This window comes from Myodes glareolus, chromosome 17, assembly GCF_982192425.1.
Source record: "Myodes glareolus chromosome 17, mMyoGla1.1, whole genome shotgun sequence".
Taxonomy (NCBI): domain Eukaryota; kingdom Metazoa; phylum Chordata; class Mammalia; order Rodentia; family Cricetidae; genus Myodes; species Myodes glareolus.
In genome coordinates, this window is record NC_142042.1 from 55,653,649 (window position 1) to 55,670,420 (window position 16,772).

Genomic DNA, 16,772 nt, shown 5'->3' on the forward strand with positions numbered 1-16,772 from the left:
GGTGCCTTGACTTCCCCTCAACAATAGACTGTAACTGGAAATGTAAGCCAAATAAACTTTCTTCCCTTGGTTGCATCTGTCACGGTATTTTATAGCATCAACAGGCAAGTTGAGTTATGGTTTTGATCAGTGGTTCTCAACATTCTTAATGCTGCGACCCTTTAACACAGTTCCTTCGCGTTGTGGTGACCCCCAACCATACAACTATTTCGTTGCAACTTCACAACTGTAATTTTACTACAGCTATGAACTGCAATGCAAATATCTGATACGTGATCCTTGTCCAAGGGCCTTTCAACCCTTGAAGGTTGTGACCCACAGGTTGAGAACGGATTGTTTAGCTACTTTGACTAGTAAACAATTGCTAAAAACAAAACAGGATTAGGAGTAGGGGCATGAGGGGACAAACACTGGTAATCTGTCCCCACACCTCTCCATCCAAACTCCACTGACAGACCTTGGCGACCGTGACCACCTGCCCTGTCTGTCCCTTGTCCGTGGCCTTCCTCTGCTTCGTGCGAAAGGGCGAACCCCGCGGGACGCGGCGTGGAGCTCCCAGCCCCTCCCGTGAATCCCCGTGGCCGCCCGCGCCGCACCCACTTCCTCTTTCCCTTCCGCGCGCCAGCCAACCGCTCGCCCCAAAAATTCCTGTCACTTCTGACAGGAAGCGGGGAGGCCGCGCCCGAGAAACCAGTCGAGCATCTCCGGGGCGCCCCGGGACGGGACGTGGTCGGTCGGCGGCAGCGTCCGGCCTGGCCTTGGGCCTGGACCTGAACCCCGCCGGGTCCTCCACGCCAGTCGGCCCGGTCCTCGGTCACCACTTGGGCACCGGTTGATCCGGTGCTCCCTCCCTCCCTCTTGGCCAGGTCCTCCCGCCCCTATCCTCCCTCCCTCTCTCCCCTCCTGGCCCGGTCCTCCCTCCCTCCCCGCCCGGCCTGGTTCTCGGCCCCCTCCCTGCCAGGTCCTCCGGCGCGGTGGCGGCCCTGTCTTCAGCCGCCAGCCCGTCATGGAGGTGGAGGAGGCGTTCCAAGCGGTGGGCGAGATGGGCCTCTACCAGATGTACTTGTGCTTCTTGCTGGCCGTGCTGCTGCAGGTGAGTACCCGGCTCCCCAAGGCCCACCGGGCGTTCCGGCTGGGGCCCAGGTATGGCGGGAGAGTGGGGCGGGAGGGGTCGGGCGCCCCACACTGGCGGGCCAGCCACTATGTTCTCCCAGCCTGTCACTCCGAGCTTCTGTGTCACTAGTGCTGACACACAGGCGCCAGAGCTAGTTAAGGGACAAAAAACATTACCTGCGATCTGCTGCAAAAATGAAAGGGGGTCGATACCCTAAACCATGGCTCTATCACCTTGCAGTCTAAGACAGACGGTGCAGATCCACAAAAGATCGCATCTTGGAGGTCCTCTCTGAGCTGGAGGGGATTTACCACGGGATTCATTTCTCTGTGGTTTAAAGTTCTACTGGGTTATTCAGCGCTGAGGCCAGCTTTGGCCCGATGCTCTAGGGATATAATACCATCTACATATAGTGTGGTTTATCGTATAGAATTCTCACAACCCAATTGCACACCTCAACCTAAAACTTGATTCTAGGGGGCCTTAGAGGTTCTCTCTTGTCATCCCAACACTGTGGAAACTGAGGCAGGAGGATGCCTCTCCTTTCAGGCATATTCAAGGCCAGCATGAGCTATTTAGTCCCTGGGATGCAGGTCATTGGTAAATCCCTAGCATGTGCATGGTTCTGGATTTGATCCCTAGCGCCAGGGCTGAAAGGTGAAGCTAGCTAGCTCCCTGCCCAGGAATCTTGCATTCCTGGCATGAAGTGGGGGTACGATGAGGAAGGCTGATAGCTATGCCAGTGTTAAGGTGTGATGGTGTTGTTCCAAGGGAAGTGCTGGCTGAACACGGATCTAAGCAGAGCCTACCAGTTGCCTTAGAATTTAAGTGATGCTGCTGCAGGAAGGGAGGCAGCGAGGTAAAAGCTGACTTACTCATTCTCTTTTCCCATTGAAGCTCCAAAAACTCAGTCGATTTCACCACCAGCCAGAAAAATGGTTCCAGTGATGATATATGGAAAGCCTTCTCTGAGCAGAATAAAAATTAGTTAATACAGAGAAATAGACTTGTAACTGTGATGTCTGATCTCTGTGTAATGGTTTCTTTGACAATAGTCTGTCTAACCAGGAATTCCAAGTATATACACCCTCTCTGGGCAACCCCTTCGGACCACCTCTCTATCTACCCTCCACTTCCTGTACTAGTATTCTCACCAGCTTAGTCAGGTGTCCACCAACTTAGAACAAAATTTTCTTGAGTGTGGTACTGAAAAGACAGCATTCTGGGTCAGGATCTGTTAACTTTCCAGCACGCTTTACTCCCCAACTGCCAGCTGGAGATCCAACCCCAGAGCCTTGTGCTTTCTATACCAGAGTTTTACTGCTGATCTCTAGCCCACCCCATTCCTCCCATACATACATTAATGATCGACCTAGTTCATTGTAGTTTGTTAAGGAAGAGTTCCAAACCCATGATCTTGATAGCTCACTAACCCATGATTGGCATATAGTCATTATTTGCCAGGTTTCAGAGTGTTACTGGCAGTGGGTGATTGTCTTGTAGGTGTGGGCTGTCTCTGTCACCATGTCCCTTCCTCCAGTTGAGATAACTGGTTCTTCTGAAGTCCTGTTATAAACAGGTGATGAGGGGCATACCATAAGCATCAATGAAACCGTTACTGAACCAGTCTGCAGCAACACAGGGCTTCAGATATGAAGAGAATCTGTTCATAACTAGGGGGTCAGCCATGAAGAAAACCTATTTGTACCTAGCAAGAGCTTTCTAATGGTGACTCCGAAACATAATGGCTCACCAGGGTTCTCTGTGAGTTGGAATAAGTTTTAGGTTGCTTCTGGACTTAGAACTTGGTTGACCCTTGTATTAGTCTGGGTTCTGTAGAGGAACCAAACTTAGAGAATAAATACCTATCTTTATATGTATGATCTTTATGTGTATGTTCAGTTCCTGAGGCTAGATGTCTCAGCTGGCCTTCAGAAGCTCAAAGAAATAGGCTCTAAAGCCAGTAAAGGAATGGACTTGCCAGCAAAAGCAAGAGCAAACAGGCAAAAAGCAAAAACTTCCTCCTTCCGAGTCTTTTATATAGGCTGCTAACAGAAGGTGTGGCCCAGACTAAAGGTGGATCGTCCCAGTTCAAAAGATCTGGATTAAAAGAGGCTCTTTCCACTTCAAATGACTTAATTAAGAGGAAATATGCCTTACCAATGTACCCAGCCACGTGGGTTTTAATTAATTCCAGATGTAGTCAAGTTGACAGCCAAGGATGGCCATTACAGGCCTCCTGAAGGTCATGATGACCTGGGGACTTTTGGCCGATTGTTTATACCTGTTTAAGTGTGTGTGTGTGGGGGGGGTGAACCATACTTGCCTCAGTTACATTCTCAGGAACAATGGTTGCCTTGGCCTGCCCACGCGTGTAGCACAGAAAAAGTTGCAAGTGCTTTAGATACTTTCCTCTTGGGGAGGCAGTGGAGATACAAGAGGCTCCAGGCAGTATAGCGGGCTTCTTAAGAGTCTGGGATATTTCAGGAAGTGGAGTGTGATTTGGAAAGCGTCTAGTCTGATGCTTCCACAGCATTTAGATCTCAAGAGCATGCTTGGCAAGGCCACCCACAGCTCTTGGACAGCGCCCTGCCAGAGCAGGTGTCACCTTCCAGGGAAGCACAGAAGAAGTCATTGCAAATGGGAAAGCAGATGATGTGACTGGAGCAGAAGGAACTCTGGCCCTGGCGTGCTGTCTCTGCTGCAGCAGGGCTGAGTGAGCTTATGCAAATGACCCTCAGTCCACACCCTGCCTTTGGAGGTGGCTGTCCGCAAAAGTTCGCTTTGCAGATTTGGAGGGTATTTCTCTAGTCTTTAGCAGTCAATACTTTATTTGATCAACATGACTATGAGTCCAGTGTAGACCGAATGAATTCATTAAAGAAGAATTTATAGCTGTCCCTGTGGACTCCAGTTTGAAGGTTTTCTTAAAGATGCCCCACACCTAGTAGTAATAATTGGCATAATTCGTAGAGCTCGAGGCTTTTAGAACACTAGACTGTGTCCTCACGACAGTTGGAAGCTATTTTGTGACCAGTAGGTGATCAAACTGAAAGACACACAGGTTGGGGGAAAAAGAGAGGTTGTAGGTAAAAGAAAGAAAAACAAAACAGTTCTTCCAAAGGCCTACCAGGGTCACAGTTTGGTGTATATCCCTTTAGAATTTTTATTAAGTAAATATGCGTATAGCCCTTCTTTTGTAGAAATGTTTATTACCACCAAGTTTTGTCTCTTGGCAATGTTTAGACGCATTACTAGTTTTGAGAGGTAATGCCACCAGGGAACACACACAGACACCCTTAAAACCCAATAGAAAGTCTATATTGCCAGTCGGCAGCTGCACAGGGCACTTACCCAAATCATGACACCCCAAGCCTCAGTGCCCTTTTCCCTTTATGCACAAACCATCACATCCTAGCTGACACACTTTGGTTACCAAGAACAGTTAGCAAGAAGCTCAAAGGCAAGGTTGATACACTTAGGGACTCTACTGGGTCCTGAAACTATGAACTAGGTCTTTGGTGGATTTGGTCTTTGTTCCTGTTTTGGCAGGTGTAGGGGGCCTGGCTGCTGGATTCTAAGGTCAGATGGTGCTTTCCACATGGCGTCGGTTGTGCTAAGGTTGGAAATCTGTTGCAGTAGTCACAAGTCAACAGCTTCCTATTTTATTGTTAACAACTGCAGCATACGATCCTTGTTATAGGACCATACCTTAGCCTGCTTATCAGTTTCTCGCTTTCAGTTCAGAACCACACCCTGTGGTGCTGGGCCCTTCTTTGTTCTGGACTTTACCTCTTGCTTGTTGGTGGACACCCTTCTTCTCAAACAGGGAGAAAACATCACCTAATAATACTCCTTTATTTCACCGTATTTGTTATTCATTCTGTTTAAATATTTTAAAATAATTTTAAAGCACTTCAAATAATGTAGAGAGTAATTCACAAACACCCATGGACTTATTTTCAGGTTGAATGTTACTAATATTCTTCCATATTTGTTTAAGATTGTACTGTAGTTTAGCATGTAAGGCAGGACAAATAACACCTAAGATGAGAAAGCATGCACTAACTAATGAATGCCTGCCCTGTTGGGATCTGACCATGCATTGTTATAGGAGCTGGTGTGTGTGGTGTTGGGGCTCAGACTTGGCAGGGCAGGCTGTAGGGAATGGAGGAGATGGTGAGAAGCCCGTCAGAACTGATGGGAGTCTGTGCCATTCCCACTGCCTGCCTTCTCAATGAAAAGGATGCCTCTGCTCATAGACGTAAACATTTGCCTGGCCAGGAAATCAGCACAGGTAAAGGCAGATCTGGGTGAAGGAGTGCTTGCAGGCCCAGCTGCTGTGCTGGGCGACTTGAACCAACTAACGCATGACAGTGAATGTGAAACACAGAAGCACCCACACCCAATTCAGCACAAAAACAAAAAATAGCTGCCCTTCACATCCATACCTCCTCCCTCGATCTTGCTTGTAATATCTCTTTGCCGTCATCCTCGACAAGAACATCCTAGACAGCACTTGGCTTTGTGACACTGTCTGTGTCTTTGGGAGTTCCGTCTGTCAAATGACAGCTGTATTGATAACAAATTGTGCTTTTATGTTGATTTACTTGCAAACACATTTGAATTGAGGGCTGGTAAGTTAGCTCAGTCAGGTGAGGTGCCTAGTACCAAGCCTGAAGCCCCGAGTTCGAGTCCCTGGACTCACACGGTAAGAAGAAGAGAACCAAATTGCCTAACAGCTTGTCCTCTGACCTCCATACTCATACTCTTCCCGCAGAATAAATACAAATGGGGTAAAATTGTAGAAATTGAATTGATGTAGAAGAAACTTATGAATATAGCACATAGAAAACAGACCAAGGGCACTTGCAGGGACATCGCATGATGGAGTCTGGAAGAAACTTGAGTTAGCTCTAGGATGTTTTCCTGGAAGATAAGCAGTGTTCTCTTAGCTCTCCCTCCTCTGATTGGCCTAGTGCCTTTGCCAAGGATTCCTTCCCCCAAGCTTTAATTCACCCTGCAGCAGTCCAATCCTTATACACTACGGCATACACTTTCTCTGACCACCATCATTTGACTTGAAAGAGAGAAATAGTTACCGATAAGAGAATTTCCCCAGAATCTTAGTAAGTAGTAGGATAAAAAAACGAAATGTTGGGACCAGTTTTGTTGAATTGTTTTAATCTATTCGGTTTTTTTATGCTTATTTTTCAGACAAGGTCTCAGTATGTAGCCTTGGCTGACCTCAAACTCACAGAGATCCTCCTGCCTCTGCCCCACCTAGTGTTGTGATTAAAGGCATGTGCCAACACGCCTGGCCCAGATCACTGGGTTTGATTACTTTTCTGCCATACCATTCTGTAAGGAATTAGTTTGAACATATATATGTATGCTTTTCTACGCAGAGTGTTTAGAGGGATACAGATGGGCATGAATGTTACAGTTTTTGGGTTTTTTGTTTGTTTGTTTGTTTGTTTGTTTTCCTGGTTTTTCAAGACAGGGTTTCTCTGTAGCTTTGGAGCCTGTCCTGGAACTAGCTCTTGTAGACCAGGCTGGCCTTGAACTCACAGAGATCTGCCTGCCTCCGCCTCCCAAGTGCTGGGATTAAAGGCGTACGTCACCACTGCCTGGTGAATGTTACTTTCTTTACAGGTCTTTAAAACATTTACACTTAATCTATACACATGGTCATGCAGAACACCAATTCCCCAGTAAGTAATGCAACGAGCCATTGACAGGAGGAGACTGAGCTTTACCGCAGCCTTCAGAAGGACAAAGCTTAGGTTTAGAGAGAAATGTGAAGGTCATTTTAGATGGAAAGACACCATTGCAGAAGTGGAGAATACCTCATACCCGTGCTGCAGTGCATCTCGGATGGAGCTGGAGAGGTGGCTCAAAAGTTAGGAGCCCTCGCTGTTCCTCCAGGGAAAAGTTGTGTATGTCACTCTGGGAGAGGTACAGGCCGGCTGCTGGGGAGTTAGTTAAAGCCTGGAGGGGGGAACTCTTGGCACAAGCAATAGTCCAGTCAGAGGAGGGTAAGCAGATAGCACACTTCCTAGCAATCCTTGAAAATATCCTAGAATAAACTCAGTTTCTTCCAAACTCTGTCATGTGTTGTCCCTGCAAGTGTTGAACCTAAGTTTGCTTCTCAGCACCCATATCAGACAGCTCACAGCTACCTCTTCTGGTCTCCACTGACACCTACCTGCACACACACACACACACACACACACACACACACACACACACACACCACGTGGCATACATTCACAAAGACGCGTGTACACATACACTCCATTAAAACAAACAAATAACCAAGTGACACAGAGTCTATTTTTGGAGCTGGTAAGAGACTGTTTGTCTTCGCCCTGACCAGGCAGTCTCTGCTGATTAAAGTCTGGGAAGTCCTGGGTCGCACTGCTGACATAGTACTGTACTGCTTTGCTGTTCAGAAGAGAAGCATCCCGTCGGACCCTCCGGAGAGGCTGGTTAGATGGGAGTGCATGGGCAAAGACATACCATTAAGATCCAGTTGTCCTTCAGAAAGTCATGAAGTTTAGAGAGCGTGACTGTGGCTAAGCCTCAGGCTCAGGTTAAGACCTGTGTGCTCTCACGGCACACGGTAAGTCACGCCTGGGAGTGAGTAGGCCAGTGCAGACCACTTGTGTGTGAGATAGTTAGCAAGTGGGTCATAGGAAGATAATCCTGCACCCATTGATTTGAGCAGAGCAGTTTGCTGAGGAGTCTGGGGAATCTGAGCTAGTGATGCAGTGTAGATGGATGAGAGGAGAGAGGAGAGGCACCGGTGATCTAGGATGTGTGCATTCCACACTTTAAACCTCTCAAATACATCCCCTCAGCAAGTCCCTCAGTCAATAGCTAATAATGCTCTCTGCTCCAGACACCGGGCATGTGGTCTTGCTTTCACAAGTAGGGGCTTATCCACACAGTGCTTCTGACTGACCAGTTAAACAACCGAGTCCTAAGTGCATAAAATGCCAGCAATGAAATCAACTTTGATTTTTGTCTTTTCTGCTCCCCTGAAAAGGATCTGCCACTAAAGTTAGGTGAAGCCACTCTCATCTTGGTTTTGTGGCTAGAGGAACCCTTGAATGGTTTTTAATTGCCCTGTCTCTTGTTCCGACTCACAAAGTAAATGCCAGACATAACTATGACTTCACAGTCTAGTGTTGGGATGGTTTCCTGAGAGATATTATGAAAGTCCATAATGGTGTTGCTACAAAATTACTTTAGAAACCTTCACTTTGAGAAACTTAAATTTTCAATGCCCTTGAGTCATTTTTGTAGTTGTAATTACACTGGGGTGAGGGGCAGGATGGGAGGAATCCAGCCATCTGTGGCACTTGTTCTTCCCCGGAGCTGGAGCCGGAGGAGATAATGATTTATGTGAGATGTTATTCGTCCCACATGGAAGGAGAATAGATGGCGGTTTCTTTACTGCGGCTTTAAAGCACCTTCACAGATAGGTGTGATTTCATTAGACAAAAATGTCGGTGAGTCTGCACGTGGTAGTGGCCGAGTGATAGTAAAGAACCAGAGATGGCTTTTGTTCTGGGGTGGTGGGGCAGAGTCAGATGTGTGAACTGTGGGAAAGTGTCACAGTCAAAAATGGTAAACCGAGGAAAGGCATCCTCAACGTTCCGTGTGGGTGATACACCTCAGGGCTGCTTATGTCACCTTTGACTTCCTATGACCATGTAACCCCAGGATGTACCGCAGGATGGAAGACCAACATTAATATAGCTATGGGTTTGGGACTTCACTTCGCTGACCTAATCTCATGGTGCTCTTGTATCATGTCTATCACACAGCATGGCTGCCACCCTGCCTGCTGTGTCTCCCTGGTGAATAACAAAACCAAGCATGACCACCGACTGCCACTGCGTAGAAGAGCTGCATAGATTTTTAACATAAGATGATGAACCCATGTATTAAGGACCGTGAACATATATGTCTGCATGTATGCATGCACACTCGTGCTTGTTCATAAAAGGGGCCAAGACAACATTGTGAGTCGTGGGAGGAGGGCAGAGAGGATGAGAAAGATAGAAAGTGCTTATTCTGCTTACAGACAGCTAGGAATGAGGTGGGGGTCACAGTACTTCAGACATGCTGACTAGCTGGTTTCCATGGTTCCCTGTTACTAAAGCAATATAATAGCACCCCTTCATTTTGAACTGCTTTCCCCAAATTGTAGTATATACCCTGAACAGTGACCTTCATAATGAGGCACACCTCAGATGAGCGATCCCTTTAGAACATTTTCTCTTTTCTCTAGAATATTGCTTATCCTAGAACAATCCAGATAAAAATATTATGTGCTAATATATACTCAGCAGAGACCTATCTTAGGAATGGAACATAGCCAGCATTATAAAAGCGCATGCTGGTGTCCTTCTTGGTCACTTCTGCATCCTCCTGTTGAATATGGGGACCCTGGATTATTTACTTTGGAGGCCAAAAGGTGAATCCGACAGAACAAATGTGCGTGAGCACAGCTTCTGGGCCACTGGAGAGGAAGCTGAGTTGGTGAGGAAACCAGTCAATGAGGCTGACTTTCAGAGGATGGGAAGCATTTTAGCATTGCTGACAGGAGATGGTGCCTCCAGGGAGAAGAGCGGAATCCACAGCCATAGAAGGGGGCACAGGAGAGAGGGAACGTGGCTAGTTTGTTTTGCCTGATGAAAGGCTGCACTTTGAGTCATCTCTTGTGTTCCCCTGGCCCATGTTTTTCATTTCTTTATACCCATCAATTAGATTTCAGCAGAGTGTAATCAGAGGGGCAGTCACTAAATGGATGAAAGTGGCTTTGTAATTATAGCTACTGCTAGATGTGCAATCTATTTGTTCTTGTGATTATTAAGGTTTTTATTTTTATAAGCTGATTGCCTCCTCTTCTAAAATGTCCTTAATAGTATGCAAATAAGGTCCAGGAAGCATGGAAGCCTAGGAACATATTTTCCTTTGCGCTTTGTAATAATCTCACAGTGTATGGACCCATGGAAGCTTTGCCCTTCTCCCAAAACATCCACAGTCCATCCACTCAGAATAGTTTGGGACTGCTTTATGTCCCCTCAGCCTTACCAGGAGGGGAAGAGTCATAACCCTGACTTTGCATTAGCTTCTAAGAAATGCACAAAATGTCATAACTCCTTTTCTCTTCTGGACTAATTCCATTGCCTACCACTGATACATGACTCCACTGTGGCCTTCTCTTTGTCTACTGAGCAGAACATGCCCCTGACAAACAATGTGCAAAAAGCCCCCAGCTAGAGTTTTCGGTGAACTCAACAGGAATCTTCTGACGGACTGACTGTCTTCATGTGCCTCGGTAGCTCTTACAGTGAGTTGACTCATGGCTGTACCCTGATACACTGATAGGAGTCACATACTTTGTATTCTTTAGACACTCTGTTTAGTAGTATTTTAAGACCAAGTTCAAAGTTCAAAGTTATCAGTAATCTTTTGTTTTTTCTTCCTTCCTTCCTTCCTTCCTTTTTTTTGTTTTTTTTTTTTGTTTTTTGGTTTTTTTTGTTGTTTTTTTTTTTTTCAAGGCAAGGTTTCTCTGTAGCTTTGGGCTCTATCCTGGAAATCACTCTGTAGACCATGCTGGCCTCTAACTCACAGAGATCCGCCTGTCTCTGCCTTTTAAGTGCTGGGATTAAAGGTGTGCACCACCACTGCCCGGCTTTGAAGAATCTTATTTTCTTAGAATAAGATTGTCGTAATTTCCACACTAACTGTGTATTTTCTTAGTGAATTTTAAATCTGAAACAATCATCCAACAGTGAGAGCTAAATAAACAAATATCCATATCAGTAAAGTAAAAAATGGCCTCAACACTCCACAAACCCAACTGTGAGAAGTCCCCAGATCTATAGCAATTGGTAGATGGCTTATGTAGTCAATAAATATTTCTTAAATGAATTGGTGCTTTATTTTTTCTGCTAGTGAAAGTTATGGTTAGATTAAACCAAGATTATACAGCTACAAGCTGTAATCTGAATATGCCTGAGATTCTGAATCCTTCTATATGAGTTGCATGTAACATTTTAACACATGTCCTGTTTCGGTTATGAGTCCAAAGCCAAGAGCTCCAGGTAAGTGATTATTTGAGCAGAAAACACTGTGCTGAGAAGGAAATAACTGGAATATCAGTCTTGTAAACCAGAGCCAGTGATGCGGCCTTTGCTGCCAGTGTTTACAGTATCACACAGAGCCTGCAGCATCAGACACATCCCAGACGTGGAAGGAAAACTGACTGAAGAAAGACAAAGTGCTCCCCAGTGGACTGCTGATGACCTCTCGTAGCATGGGATGCTGCTTCTTCACGCTTTTCTTCCTGGCTTCTTCTATAGTCCATTTCTAGCTAACACAAAACAAAACACAGAAGCAAGACATCCCTCTTTCCTCCTCCTCTCCTCTCTCTTCCCCCTCTCTTCTTTCTCTTCCTCCTCATCTTCTTCAGTTACTTATTTCTACTTTATGTGTGTGCATGTTTTGCCTGCATGTGTTTTTGTATACTACATGCATGTCTGATGCCTGTGGAAGTCAGAAAGGGGCATAGGATTCTGTAACATGAGGGCCAGCTTGTTGGGGTTTCTGTCCCACCCAGTACCCCAACTAGCCGGCAAGTCCCAAGGAAAATCACACGGAGCCTACATTAGATTATGAACTGATTGGCCCATTAGGTCAGGCTACTTATTAGTTCTTATAACTTATGTTACCCCATTATCCTTATCTACATTAGCCGCATGGCTCAGTACCTTTCTCAGCTGGGCAGCTTACATCTTTCCTCTCTGGTGGTCTGGGCAGAACTGCAGAGGGAGCTTCCTGCTTTCCAGAATACTCCCAGTCTCTTTGTTCCACCTCTACTTCCTGTCTGGCTTTTCTGCCCGTACTGCCTGCCTGGCCAATCAGTGTTTTATTAAAATATGATTGACAGAATACAGACAATTCTCCCACACCAGGATTCCCTGGAACTGGGGTTGTGGATGTTTCTGAGCTGCCCTGTGGGTGCTGGGAATGATATCTGGGTCCTCTGGAAGAAGACCTAGCACTCTTAACTGCTGAGCTACCTCTCCATCCATTTCCCCCTCTTCCTCTGTCTTCTTCCTTTTCTTCTCTGCCTATCTAAGTTAGGGTATCATGTATTTTAAGCTTTCTTGGACACACTGTGTAACTGGATGAACTTGGACTTTGGATCCTTCTGCTTCCACCTCCTAAGTTCTGGAATACAGAAGTGATGTACCAGGCATGGTTTATGCAGCGGTAGGCAAGCACTCTATCAACTAAGCTACATCCCTAGCCCAATCACTGTATCTTTCAAGGTTTACAGGCTTCCCAAGTTTTTCACACAAATGCCCAGCATTGGATTCTATGTGTTTACTTTCAGCTCTATGTGGCCACAGAAGCCATCCTCATTGCCCTGATTGGAGCTACACCATCGTATCACTGGGACATGGCCGAGCTCCTGCCCAACCAGAGCCACGGCAATCAGTCGGCTAGCAAAGAACAGGCCTTTGGGGACTGGCTCCTGACCGCCAACGGCAGTGAGATCCATAAGCATGTGCATTTCAGCAGCAGCTTCACCTCCATCGCCTCCGAGGTAAGCAGGCCACCAGCAGGCTGGCGCACTAGCCAGGTGACGTGGGGAAAAGTTCCCAAGAATCCTCTTTTGGTTGTAGAAGTCCTTTAAAAGTGAATTAAAACGTGTGTCTCTCCTACTACAAAGCAAGAGGGCTACAAGTGACCGGGCTGTGCCTCCAGAATGTGTGTTTCGGTCCCGTACTGTATGTAGACACCTTGACCACGGAAGAGAAAGTACAGATGGCTCCCCAGGTATATGCAGGAAACCCTGCTCTGGGGGACCACTGCTGACCAAGAGACTCTGGTGCAGCATAGCCAACCAGAGATGAAGCAGTTGAGAACAGTCTGCTGAGGGTAGCCTTAAGAAATCCTGCTTTGAGCTTTTTGTCTCCATGGCCCAGTAGCAACTGGTAGCCACCCCGCCACTGGCCTCTTAAAAAGACAAGTAGCATCATTGATTGTTTACTATAGAGCAGGCATTGTGACAATTTTTAGGTTTGTCCTATTTACTCAGAGTAATTTTATGGGGTGGGCCGTTTTCTCCATTTTGCAAATAGAGAAACCAAGGCTGAGGTCAAGCTTGAATCATAAGGACAGTGTTGGTATTTAAATGTAGGTTTGTGCTGAGAAGCCTGTGTTCTTCCTTCCGTTTCCAAGAAAGAACATGCCGTCTGCACCCAGACTGGGTACACGTCGCTTAGGTTCTTTTCAACTGGTAACAGCAGCCAAATATTTTTTCTTCTTACCTGAGAATAATTTCAAACTGACAGAGCCGAGAATGTAGCTCAGTGGTAACACGCTTGCCTGTCATTTGTGAAGCCCTAGGTTCTATTTTTAGAACTCTTCTCTTCTTGGGGGAGATTCAGGAAGACATAACAGGCCTCTTCTGCCTTACATTTTCAGCATGGTATTGCTTATTTTTCCCAAAGACTCTGCGTCTGCCCTGTGTACGCTGTCTCCTCATCCAGAGTGCGTGAGTCACACGTGAGCTGTCAGGCTGCTCCTGCCTGGCACCTCCGAGGTCTGTCAGGGTTGTTTGAATTGGTCGGTAGAGATGTCTTCCAGCCTCCCTGTTGTTCTGCAAAGCACCATTCAGCCAAGAACTGGCAACAGAGCAGATTAATGCTTGGTGAATAAGGCTGGGAGCAGGGCTGGGAGCACAGGTGGAAGGCATGCTGGCCACTCACAGGTTTGTGCATCACATTGGATTCATCCTAATTGCAGTTGAAATGCAGCTCCCAGCCAACCCCCACTCCACTTCTTAGCACGGATTCATTTTTGGTTCCCCCTCCACTTTTCAATTGTTTCCACAGTCTTCATTTTGGCAGTGTTGGTATATGCATAGTCCACGACATGACTCTTGTTGAAATTATTTAGTCTAAAAGTCAAAGTTTAAAAGCAAGGTCTTGGGCCAGCATGGTAATGACTCGGAGGGTAAAGGCACTTGTTGCCTCGCCTGATGGCCTGAGCTTGAGACCCCAGCCCACATGGTAGAATGAGAAAGCCAACTCCTGCCAACTGTCCTCTGACTTTGGCAAATGCTGTGTGGCATACATGTCCCCCACCCCACTAAATAAATGCAAATAAAATAAAATAAGAACTCTCATTTGCCTGTGCAGAGAGATACCAAGCTAGTGTTTATAGAACTCTACAGACAAGGATAATGTGTTAAAACCCATAGGTTATAGCTTCTACCAACATTTTATTGTACTTGATCTTAAGGAACTGTTTTATGGGGGGCTTGCGAAGGGTGAATAAAGGGTTATGTGATTAACACGGTATTTAATTTTTTAAAATTCCTCTAATCCAGGAGTCTTGACTATTCTCAAATGAGCTAATAGCCATTGGGGTGGATTTATGTAGCAAATTGCTGTCTGCTGTATTCAAATTATTCCCTGAGCTCTGAATCCTACAGAAAACACCAAATATCATGGAGACACACAATTATCATGCTTAATTAATGTTTGCAACCAAAAAGCGCAAGGTTGGAATCTTTAATATCATTGTGGATATTGAAGAGCTGAAGTTGACTGACTATTATCTTGAGATTAATATATTTTTCCTCAAGCAGGACCCTGGGGTCAAAAGACAGAGTATTAAAACTATTTGAAAAATTCACTGCAATTAATTGCTGCAGGGGCTAATTTTTTTTTAATGTCTTGCTTCCTTACGCCTGTGCCACTGATTGTTCTCGCCTGCACACTTCACCCATTAAGTGGTAATTCAGAGTGACAACTACATGGAAATGAGGCGAGTTAGTTAATCACCATGAAACTGCTCTGGAAATGCCCTGTCCAAGTACTCTCCAGTCGCGGGAGCGCTCACTGCCTGATTGGCTCCCGGAGGGAGGCTCCCTGTGCAAGGCCATTTGTGATTTTTTTTTTATTATTATGGAGAAGACAAGGGCAAAGGGTTTGGTAAGGATGTTTGTGTGGACTTGTTATCAGTGCCCGCTCAAGGTCCTGTAGAGCCCTCAAGGTCATTCTTCGGGGTGTTAGGGAGCTGCTGTTGGTTCCAGCAATGCAGTCTTGAGAAACCCACAAGATAGGAGTCTGACCTGCAAACGGGGTCGCTGTAGTTTGGTTTTTCCCAAAGTGTGACTTCACGCCGCAGGGAGCTGGATCAGTGGGCATAGGCCAGTCTGGTTTATTCTTGCTTAGGTGGCCTGCCATAGCAACCAGGGACATAGCTACCTTTGTCTTCCTTTGCGTTTTTGACCTGGTGGGCTGAACAGCCATGGCTCTGCCCCCATTTCTTGGAATGCTGACGTGGTGCTTGTGAAATATACTGGGCCCCAGCACAATCCACCAGAGAGCCATGCCACCATCAGCTGAGGGGTGGCATGGCTTGTGGCCTGCTGGAGTCACTGCCTGTCTCACAGATTCACTGATTCAGTGTGTACCACACATTGCTTGTTACATGCCCATGGGCATTGTTCTTAGTAGAAATCCTTGTTCGCTAACAAACAGGCTTTCATCAGCTAACCTTCAAACACAGTGTTCTTTAGGTGTCAGATCGGCTATTGAAAGGATAGCCCCTTGAATTCTAAACGTCCCCCATACTTCGTTTGGTGAAAATGCCACCCAGTGGTTCTGAAGTAAAGATAGTCAGGTAGTCTCTGGGTACTCATAAACCCTAGCGTAAGGCTTGACGTAATGACACCACAGTGCTGTCGGTGTGAGGCCGGGTAGCACAGGTTGGAATCCCAGCAGTCAGGGAGCAGAGGCAGGAGGAGCACCGCTGGTTCAAGGTCAGCCAGAAACAAGAATCTACTGTTTGTGAAGATGCTCATTCATTGCATCCATAATTCAGTGAGTGTTAATTAGTGCTGGCAGGCGCTGTAAGATTAGCACGTGGGTTACAAATGTGCCCTCAGGAAGTGCAGTGTCACTTGGGAGAGACCAGGGAACACATGGCTCACTGCGCATCATGCAGAAGACAGTGTCGGACGGCATGGCAGGGAGGAGAGAGGGTCAGCTCCACCGAGGAGTGTCCGACCAAGTCGGGATGTGGACATGTGTTACAGAGGATGAGCAGAAGTTCAGCGGGAGGAAGCTGGGTCGGTGGGGAGAGGGAGGCGGGGGGCCTGCCCATGTACAAGTAAAGGAGTCAGACTTCCTGGCAAAAAATAGAAATGTTTGCTTCCCTCTGGATGGCCATACTCTCACCTGGGCGCCTGCTAAGCAGGTCATGCATCATTCATATGTGGGTGATAGAGTCATTACCTGCCCTGGGCCAAAACAAGGAGAACAAGAGAGAGCCAGGCCTCCTTGGGGGAGGGAAATGACTTAATACTTGTAAAAACCTACTATGCATAGCTTTTACTTACCACATACGGCTCCTGTGTTGAGATCCTGAAATGTCACCATAAACTAGGAGGATAAGTAGGAGAGAATAGGTAATTTAGGCCGCAAGGGGAACACTAAGCAGATGGACCTGTGACTTTCCTGATTGGCTGAGAGTCAGGCTGCCCACACTGAAGTTCTCAAAGCTAGCAGAGAGGTCCTTCTGCTCCCCCAGATCTCTAGGAGTATTCTCGCTGGAG

At 46.5% G+C, this 16,772-nt stretch overlaps 1 protein-coding gene across 3 annotated transcripts in view; it reads left to right on the forward strand.

The window, feature by feature from the left end:
* The first annotated feature begins 623 nt into the window (after positions 1–623).
* The window catches only part of Slc22a15 (solute carrier family 22 member 15), a 54,583-nt gene continuing 38,434 nt past the window's right edge, over positions 624–16,772 (forward strand). The window contains exons 1-2 of one of the 3 annotated variants that reach the window (XM_048442209.3): positions 624–1,093; positions 12,534–12,746. In XM_048442209.3, the coding sequence (XP_048298166.3) occupies positions 1,007–1,093; positions 12,534–12,746 (300 nt within the window). In that variant the 5' untranslated portion in view covers positions 624–1,006. The remainder of the gene's footprint in view (positions 1,094–12,533; positions 12,747–16,772) is intronic. The other 2 variants (XM_048442208.3, XM_048442207.3) reach the window with 2 other exon arrangements.